We start from the raw sequence: 10,670 nt of genomic DNA, 5'->3' as shown, positions 1-10,670 counted from the left end.
AAATAAAAAGTCACATCTACAGTGGTTCTTCCTTTAGAAATTGCGTCAGGCTCCAGCACAGCTGCTGTGTTTATTTATTTATTTTATGTAACCAATATTGAACTGGGCAGGTCAGTGAGCACCTGTACATACCTCAGTGTGGGTGTCAAATCGAATCAAATCAAATTTTATTTGTCACATACACATGGTTAGCAGATGTTAATGCAAGTGTAGCGAAATGCTTGTGCTTCTAGTTCCGACAATGCAGTAATAACCAACAAGTAATCTAACTAACAATTCCAAAACTACTGTCTTGTACACAGTGTAAGGGGATAAAGAATATGTACATAAGGATATATGAATGAGTGATGGTACAGAGCAGCATAGGCAAGATACAGTAGATGGTATCGAGTACAGTATATACATATGAGATGAGTACGTAAACAAAGTGGCATAGTTAAAGTGGCTAGTGATACATGTATTACATAAGGATACAGTCGATGATATAGAGTACAGTATATACGTATGCATATGAGATGAATAATGTAGGGTAAGTAACATTATATAAGGTAGCATTGTTTAAAGTGGCTAGTGATATATTTACATCATTTCCCATCAATTCCCGTTATTAAAGTGGCTGGAGTTGAGTCAGTGTCAGTGTGTTGGCAGCAGCCACTCAATGTTAGTGGTGGCTGTTTAACAGTCTGATGGCCTTGAGATAGAAGCTGTTTTTCAGTCTCTCGGTCCCAGCTTTGATGCACCTGTACTGACCTCGCCTTCTGAATGATAGCGGGGTGAACAGGCAGTGGCTCGGGTGGTTGATGTCCTTGATGATCTTTATGGCCTTCCTGTGACATCGGGTGGTGTAGGTGTCCTGGAGGGCAGGTAGTTTGCCCCCGGTGATGCGTTGTGCAGACCTCACCACCCTCTGGAGAGCCTTACGGTTGAGGGCGGAGCAGTTGCCGTACCAGGCGGTGATACAGCCCGCCAGGATGCTCTCGATTGTGCATCTGTAGAAGTTTGTGAGTGCTTTTGGTGACAAGCCGAATTTCTTCAGCCTCCTGAGGTTGAAGAGGCGCTGCTGCGCCTTCTTCACAATGCTGTCTGTGTGTGTGGACCAATTCAGTTTGTCTGTGATGTGTATGCCGAGGAACTTAAAACTTGCTACCCTCTCCACTACTGTTCCATCGATGTGGATAGGGGGGTGTTCCCTCTGCTGTTTCCTGAAGTCCACAATCATCTCCTTAGTTTTGTTGACGTTGAGTGTGAGGTTATTTTCCTGACACCACACTCCGAGGGCCCTCACCTCCTCCCTGTAGGCCGTCTCGTCGTTGTTGGTAATCAAGCCTACCACTGTCGTGTCGTCCGCAAACTCGATGATTGAGTTGGAGGCGTGCGTGGCCACGCAGTCGTGGGTGAACAGGGAGTACAGGAGAGGGCTCAGAACGCACCCTTGTGGGGCCCCAGTGTTGAGGATCAGCGGGGAGGAGATGTTGTTGCCTACCCTCACCACCTGGGGGCGGCCCGTCAGGAAGTCCAGTACCCAGTTGCACAGGGCGGGGTCGAGACCCAGGGTCTCGAGCTTGATGACGAGCTTGGAGGGTACTATGGTGTTGAATGCCGAGCTGTAGTCAATGAACAGCATTCTCACATAGGTATTCCTCTTGTCCAGATGGGTTAGGGCGGTGTGCAGTGTGGTTGAGATTGCATCGTCTGTGGACCTATTTGGGCGGTAAGCAAATTGGAGTGGGTCTAGGGTGTCAGGTAGGGTGGAGGTGATATGGTCCTTGACTAGTCTCTCAAAGCACTTCATGATGACGGAAGTGAGTGCTACGGGGCGGTAGTCGTTTAGCTCAGTTACCTTAGCTTTCTTGGGAACAGGAACAATGGTGGCCCTCTTGGGTGTGTCTGTCTGTCTGTGTACAGGGGTTCCAGTCCTCAGACTGTGGGTCAGGGATGGTCTCTAGGTAAGCAGAGATGGACAGACGACTGAAGTTAAACCCCTGAAGACCATCCTCTGGAAATACTATGATCTGAGCCCCCTGAAAGAGAGAAGGGCTTTGAAAGGCTGGTCATGGCTCACATCAACAGCATCCTCCCACGATACCCTGGACCCACTCTAATTAGCATACCGCCCCAACAGATCCACAGATGACGCAATCTCAATCTCACTCCACACTGCCCTTTCTCACCTGGACAAAAGGAACACCTATGTGAGAATGCTGTTCATTGACTACAGCTCAGCGTTCAACACCATAGTGCCCACGAAGCTCATCACTAAGCTAAGGACCCTGGGACTAAACACCTCCCTCTGCAACTGGATCCTGGACTTCCTGACTGGCCGCCCCCAGATGGTAAGGGTAGGTCTGCCACGCTTATCCTCAACACTGGGGCCCCTCAGGGGTGTATACTTAGTCTCCTCCTGTACTCTCTGTTCACCCATGACTGCATGGCCAAACACGACTCCAACGCCATCATTAAGATTGCTGACGACACAATGTGGTAGGTCTGATCACCAACAACGATGAGACGGCCTACAGGGAGGAGGTAAGAGAACTGGCAGTGTGGTGCGAGAACAACAACCTCTCCCTCAATGTGAGCAAGACAAAGGAGCTGATCGTGGCCTACAGGAAAAGGCGGGTCGAACAGGCCCCCATTAAAATCGAAGGGACTGAAGTGGAGCGGGTCGAGAGTTTCAAGTTCCTTGGTGTCCACATCTCCAACGAACTATCATGGTCCAAACATACCAAGACAGTCGGGAAGAGGGCACGACAAAACCTTTTCCCCCTCAGGAGACTGAAAAGACTTGGTATGGGTCCTCTGATCCTAAAAATATATTCTACTCAATCCATAGGCTTCATTAATGTCATTCAGACTGTTGTGAAGTCAATACAACAAGCTGTGATAGCTGAGGTTAATGGCTAGGTTCTGAACTAATATTTATTCCAAACGTTTTAGGGTTCATACCCAGATCAGCTACATAGCTAGCTACACATCCATAGGCATACAGGTATTTTTATCCTCTACTGCACAATAAGCAAGGAAATAGTTAGCTAGCTACATTACTTCAGCTGCATTGCATGTGAAATATCAGCAAGGCAAGCTTACAAAATTGCACATTCATTTAGCAGTAAATGCTTTAGCTAGCTAGATTCTTTACATCCACTGTTTCACAAGACGATAGCCTGGTTTGCTGGTTTATATTGAGATATAGTATTGAGATAAACTTTTGTTATTGACCAAATACTTATTTTTCACCATAATTTGCAAATAAATTCATTAAAAATCCTACAATGTGATTTTCTGGATGTTTTATTCTCATTTTGTCTGTCATAGTTGATGTGTACCTATGATGAAAATTACAGGCCTCTCTCATCTTTTTAAGTGGGAGAACTTGCACAATTGGTGGCTGACTAAATACTTTTTTTCCCCCAATGTAGCTAGCTGGCTAAATAGAGATTTTCTTAAATTAACCTTAAGACAAAAACATATGCATAATTGTTTGTCGCTACATTAACTAACATATTTCTCTCAACTGTAAATTTTTTTCATGACTCCTTATGACGTTATAATTACTTACATTTGCTTCCACTGTAATGTTTTGTCAGCCAGTGATGGGTCGCACAGCGTCAAATTCTTCATGAGAGAACCACTCGATATGATTGGTCATCGCCCAGCAGTTCACTGGTGAACAGTTCGCTGGTGATTTCCATGAAGTTGGGAAGTGTTGGTCCCCCCGCCCAATGGTCCCCCGCCCAATGGTCCCCCGCCCAATGGTCCCCCCGCACAATGGTCCCCCGTCCAATGGTCCCCCGCCCAATGGTCCCCCCGCCCTCTCCGCTTCTCACCACTTTCCTTCCATTTAAAATGAATGGGAAGCTGTGTTTCACCACGTGGCACAGAGTGCTAGTGCACATGGGGCATTACGCCAAATGCGAAAGCCCAGGAAAATGAACAGGTACAGTAAGCTACAGTACTGTAGGCCTAATAATGCAAAAAAAAATAACGTTTAAATAAATCTACTGTTGATCTTTTAATTCTGCTGCACATTTTTCCATCGTTTTCCATTTCCAGCGAGACTAGTCAAGCCATCGTCTCTCTGATGGATGAATATAATGTGCGAACGACAAAGACAAATTGTCTATAAACGGAGAAAGTTCAGCACTTTTGCTACTCTCCCTAGGAGTTGCCATCCTGCAAAGATGACTGCAAGAGCACAGCGCAGAATCAGAACGTGTCAGCTAATGACATACTGACATCTCTGGAACATGCTAACATCTCTGTTGACGAGTCTACGATACGTAAAACACTAAACAAGAATGGTGTTCATGGGAGGAACCACGGAAGAAGCCACTGCTGTCCAACAAAAAAAAACATTGCTGCACGTCTTGAAGTTTGCAAAAGAGCATCTGGATGTTCCAAAATATTCTGTGGACAGATTAAACTACAGTTGAGTTGTTTGGAAGGAACACAACACTATGTGTGGAGAAAAAGAGGCACAGCACACCAACATCAAAACCTCATCCCAACTGTAAAGTCTGGTGGAGGGAGCATCATAATTTGGGGCTACCCCAAGAATATTGCTGAACTGAAATAGTTTTGTAAAGAGAAAAGGTCCAAAATTTCTACTGAAAACATTTGGTTGAGGTTATTGCTGCCAAAGGAGGGTCAACCAGTTATTAAATCCAAGGGTTCACATACTTTCCCCACCCTGCACTGTGCATTTTTACACAGTGTGTTCAATAAAGACATGAAAGCGTATGATTGTTTGTGTGTTATTAGTTTAAGCAGATTGTTTGTCTATTGTGGTGACCTAGATGAAGATCAGATCACATTTTATGGCCAATTTATGCAGAAATCCAGGTATTTCCAAAGGGTTCACATACTTTTCTCCCCACTGTATATACAGCACCAGCCAAAAGTTTGGACACACCTACTTATTCAAGGGTTTTTCTTTATTTTTACTATTTTCTACATTGTAGAAAAATAGCGATGACATCAAAACCACGAAATAACACATATGGAATCATGTAGTAACCAAAATAGTGTTAAACAAATCAAAATATATTTTATATTTGAGATTCTTTAAAGTAGCCACCATTTGCCTTGATGACAGCTTTGCAAACTCTTGGCATTCTCTCAACCAGCTTCACCTGGAATGATTTTACAACAGTCTTGAAGGAGTTCCCACATATGCTGAGCACTTGTTGGCTGCTTTTTCTTCACTCTGCGGTCCAACTCATCCCAAAGTTTTTATGTCTTCACTATTATTCTACAATATAGAAAATAGTACAAATAAAGAAAAACCCTTGAATGAGAAGGTGTGTCCAAACTTTTGACTGGTACTTTATATATATATATAACAAAATGTACAGAACATTAACCATGTGTGTTCTCTTGTTTTGTTCTGTTCTGTAGTTTCGACCCAATGATTGTCTGACAAACAATCGAACCATGCCTGGGCCTGTTCGAAGCTGGCAAGGCATTCAATAACGTCATCTCCACGGAATAATCAACCGTGGCCCTCGAGCAATTTCCTCAAAATTGCTACAGAAAAAAAGGGAAGAAGATCAAGCAAGCCGAGTCCAAGCATCCCCTCAAACTCCATTTGTGGAGGGAGGCAATTTCTCGCCAGGGACCAGGCCCATATATTGATTTTTGATGGTAGGTTTAGCTATTTACAAAGCAAACAGTTACATCAGATATTGTAGCCTACACCTCACGGACTGCAATGTGTTCCACAATAGTTCCCTGTTGCCTCCTTATTCAGGCATCGTGGCTCGAGAGTTCTTTGAGGAAGAAATCATCAAGAGATGTACTGGACCCTGTATCAGAGACAGTGGTGTAAAAGTAAAGTAAAAGCAAGTAAGTAAAAATACTTTAACATTCTAAGTCGTTTTATTGTACTTTCACAATTTATATTTTTTGCCAACTTTTACTTCTACTTTGCTACATTCCTAAAGAAAATAATGTACTTTTTACTACCTGATACCCAAAAGTACTTGTTACATTTGAACAGGAAAATGGTCCAATTCACACACTTATCAAGAGAACGTCCCTTAAAATGTGCTCATTGATCCCTCCCTTCCTCTCCCCTGTAACTATTCCCCAGGTCGTTTCTGTAAATGAGAATGTGTTCTCAGTCAACTTACCTGGTAAAATAAGGGTTAATAAAAAAACTAGCTCAGGACTTGGGAAACCTTTTTCCCTCCCGATCCTCACTGGACTCTCTTTCATTCAGTTTCTTCTTCACATCAGCAAAGAAGGACTCTGTGTTTCAGAAACTCTATATAGACGGGCTATCAGCCTTTCACACTGTGGTAAATAAAGACAGTTTGTTATTTAGAATGATTTCTATCTGTTTTTAGAGGGAGAGAAATCAAATTCAGCTCTCTAACTCCCCCTTGTGATAGTGTGGTGCAATGACAGAATGATGCAATTTACCACAATCTGCCACCATCTACCACAAACGGTTTTGGCATAAACTTGAAACTTTTAATTGAGGAACCACACGTGCTGTGGGATCAGGGATCATAAGTCTAGGGTTCAGTGGTGTGATGTCACAGTGTGTCTGTCCTTCTGTTGTTCCCTCTGGGGAATCCTCACTGAGACCACATTAACCTCTGCCTCACATCCTCACTGAGACCACATTAACCTCTGCCTCACATCCTCACTGAGACCACACTAACCTCTGTCTCACATCCTCACTGAGACCACATTAACCTCTGTCTCACATCCCCTCTGGGGAATCCTCACTGAGACCACATTAACTTCTGTCTCACATCCCCTCTGGGGAATCCTCACTGAGACCACATTAACCTCTGCCTCACATCCCCACTGAGACCACATTAACCTCTGTCTCACATCCTCACTGAGACCACATTAACCTCTGCCTCACATCCCCAATGAGACCACATTAACCTCTGTCTCACATCCTCACTGAGACCACACTAACCTCTGTCTCACATCCCCACTGAGACCACATTAACCTCTGTCTCACATCCCCTCTGGGGAATCCTCACTGAGACCACACTAACCTCTGTCTCACATCCCCACTGAGACCACATTAACCTCTGTCTCACATCCCCTCTGGGGAATCCTCACTGAGCCCACATTAACCTCTGTCTCACATCCCCACTGAGACCACATTAACCTCTGTCTCACATCCCCACTGAGACCACATTAACCTCTGTCTCACATCCTCACTGAGACCACATTAACCTCTGTCTCACATCCCCTCTGGGGAATCCTCACTGAGACCACATTAACCTCTGTCTCACATCCTCACTGAGACCACATTAACCTCTGTCTCACTTCCCCACTGAGACCACATTAACCTCTGTCTCACATCCCCTCTGGGGAATCCTCACTGAGCCCACATTAACCTCTGTCTCACATCCCCACTGAGACCACATTAACCTCTGTCTCACATCCTCACTGAGACCACATTAACCTCTGTCTCACATCCCCTCTGGGGAATCCTCACTGAGACCACATTAACCTCTGTCTCACATCCTCACTGAGACCACATTAACCTCTGTCTCACATCCTCACTGAGACCACATTAACCTCTGCCTCACATCCTCACTGAGACCACATTAACCTCTGTCTCACATCCTCACTGAGACCACATTAGCCTCTGCCTCACATCCTCACTGAGACCACATTAACCTCTGCCTCACATCCTCACTGAGACCACATTAACCTCTGCCTCACATCCTCACTGAGACCACATTAACCTCTGTCTCACATCCTCACTGAGACCACATTAACCTCTGTCTCACATCCCCACTGAGACCACATTAACCTCTGTCTCACATCCTCACTGAGACCACATTAGCCTCTGCCTCACATCCCCACTGAGACCACATTAACCTCTGTCTCACATCCTCACTGAGACCACATTAGCCTCTGCCTCACATCGTCACTGAGACCACATTAACCTCTGCCTCACATCCTCACTGAGACCACATTAACCTCTGTCTCACATCCCCTCTGGGGAATCCTCACTGAGACCACATTAACCTCTGTCTCACATCCTCACTGAGACCACATTAACCTCTGTCTCACATCCCCACTGAGACCACATTAACCTCTGTCTCACATCCTCACTGAGACCACATTAACCTCTGTCTCACATCCCCTCTGGGGAATCCTCACTGAGCCCACATTAACCTCTGTCTCACATCCCCACTGAGACCACATTAACCTCTGTCTCACATCCTCACTGAGACCACATTAACCTCTGTCTCACATCCCCTCTGGGGAATCCTCACTGAGACCACATTAACCTCTGTCTCACATCCTCACTGAGACCACATTAACCTCTGTCTCACATCCTCACTGAGACCACATTAACCTCTGTCTCACATCCCCACTGAGACCACATTAACCTCTGTCTCACATCCTCACTGAGACCACATTAGCCTCTGCCTCACATCCTCACTGAGACCACATTAACCTCTGCCTCACATCCTCACTGAGACCACATTAACCTCTGCCTCACATCCTCACTGAGACCACATTAACCTCTGTCTCACATCCTCACTGAGACCACATTAACCTCTGTCTCACATCCTCACTGAGACCACATTAACCTCTGTCTCACATCCCCACTGAGACCACATTAACCTCTGTCTCACATCCTCACTGAGACCACATTAACCTCTGCCTCACATCCTCACTGAGACCACATTAACCTCTGTCTCACATCCCCACTGAGACCACATTAACCTCTGTCTCACATCCCCACTGAGACCACATTAACCTCTGCCTCACATCCTCACTGAGACCACATTAACCTCTGTCTCACATCCCCTCTGGGGAATCCTCACTGAGACCACACTAACCTCTGTCTCACATTCCCACTGAGACCACAAGTCAACAGTCAACATCTCTCTCCAGGGTTATTCCAACAATTAACAATAGTGGAAACTCCCTCCAGTTTACACAATCCATTGTTTTTAAGTCCATGACAGGATGTGTGGAAGTGCACCCTTTGTGACAGGATGTGTGGAAGTGCACCCTTTGTGACAGGATGTGTGGAAGGGCACCCTTTGTGACAGGATGTGTGGAAGTGCACCCTTTGTGACAGGATGTGTGGAAGGGCACCCTTTGTGACAGGATGTGTGGAAGTGCACCCTTTGTGACAGGATGTGTGGAAGGGCACCCTTTGTGACAGGATGTGTGGAAGGGCACCCTTTGTGACAGGATGTGTGGAAGGGCACCCTTTGTGACAGGATGTGTGGAAGGGCACCCTTTGTGACAGGATGTGTGGAAGGGCACCCTTTGTGACAGGATGTGTGGAAGGGCACCCTTTGTGACAGGATGCAGCCATAGCAATGTCACTTTCACACCCTTCCTTCGAATCTTTGAAGGAGTTGACCATCGACTGGGCTGGCTATGCTCCCCCACAATCCCCAGGTATCCATCATATTGACTTCCCCTTCCAGATTCCTCCCCATCAGTTCTGGACAAGATCCAAAATGGCACCCTATTTCCACCTGTGGGGGCTGATGGGAGTAGCTGTAGGAGGACGGGCTCATTGTAATGGCTGGAATGAAATGGAACGGTATCAGACATGAAAACCACATGTTTGACTCAGTTCCATTCATTCCATTCCAGCCATTACAATGAGCCAGTCCTCCTACAGCTACTCCCATCAGCCTCCACTGATTTCCACTATTCCTTATTTCCTATGTATGGAATAGGGGCTGATTTCAGATTTCCCTCTGGGGTGAACATAAACACTTAAGTCCATAGAAAGCCTCAGAGTTCAGGTTTAAAGGTCATGAGTCAATGATACGATGTGAGAGGTGAGGTCTTCTGTCCGTTATTCGCTGTTGGTCAGGAGGATGATGGGAACGGGGCTATGGGTTGTGGGGTGTGGGGCTAGAGGTCGTCTTAGGGTCACCTTTGGGGTCATCCTTCCCGGGATGTAGTGGGTGTGTTATGGTCAGGGTCAGCTTACCCAGACCCGACTTCTGCTCTGCTCCCTCTGCTCTGTCCCCTGCGCACACACACGCACGCACACACACACACACACACACACACACACACACACACACACACACACACACACACACACAAAGCAGGGTAAAGGGTGAATAAGCTTGTTTTCTAAAATGAAATCCTTTAACTACACTGAACAAAAATATAAACGCAACATGTAAAGTGTTGGTCCCATGTTTCATGAGCTGAAATAAAAGATCCTATACATTTTCCATAAGATAATCTATCCACCTGAAAGGTGTGGCATATTAAGAAGCTGATTAAACAGAATGATCATTACACAGGTGCACCTTGTGCTGGGGACAATAAAAAGCCATTCTAAAATGTGCAGTTTTGTCACACAACACAATGCCACAGATGCCTCAGGTTTTGAGGGAGCGTGAGCAATTGGCATGCTGAGTACAGGAATGTCCACCAGGGCTGTTGTCAGATAATTTAATGTTCATTTATCTACCATAAGTACATTGAGCATGTTTGGGATGCTCTGTGTCGAATTGTACAACAGCGTGTTCCAGTTCCTACCAATATAGTAACATCTTTGAAATTGTTGCATTTTGTGTTTAGATTTTTGTTCAGTAAAGTAACCCAATAATCCAAACAATAATCACATTTGTAGACAGTCACTGGAACACAGACACACACAGACCTCTCTCTTGGTCGCAGTCTGGGTCTGGGGAGGA

The 10,670-nt window shown here is 45.5% G+C and overlaps 1 protein-coding gene across 1 annotated transcript in view; it reads right to left on the bottom strand.

Annotated features, from left to right (window-relative positions):
* Positions 1 to 5,858: 5,858 nt before the first annotated feature.
* Positions 5,859 to 10,670, bottom strand: part of LOC110487905 (SH3 domain-binding protein 5) — a 34,610-nt gene continuing 29,798 nt past the window's right edge. Inside the window, exons 8-9 of the mRNA XM_036971391.2 lie at positions 10,637 to 10,670; positions 5,859 to 9,988 (exon numbers count right to left, since the gene is read on the bottom strand). The exon at positions 10,637 to 10,670 is cut by the window's right edge and continues 278 nt beyond it. Coding sequence (XP_036827286.2) covers positions 9,849 to 9,988; positions 10,637 to 10,670 — 174 coding nt within the window. The 3' untranslated portion in view covers positions 5,859 to 9,848. The remainder of the gene's footprint in view (positions 9,989 to 10,636) is intronic.

Source organism: Oncorhynchus mykiss, chromosome 30 (genome assembly GCF_057628025.1).
Source record: "Oncorhynchus mykiss isolate SJ-2025 chromosome 30, ASM5762802v1, whole genome shotgun sequence".
NCBI classification, from domain to species: Eukaryota; Metazoa; Chordata; class Actinopteri; order Salmoniformes; family Salmonidae; genus Oncorhynchus; species Oncorhynchus mykiss.
Note: the sequence above shows the minus strand (reverse complement) of the source record. Positions and strands in the feature narration are given on the sequence as shown.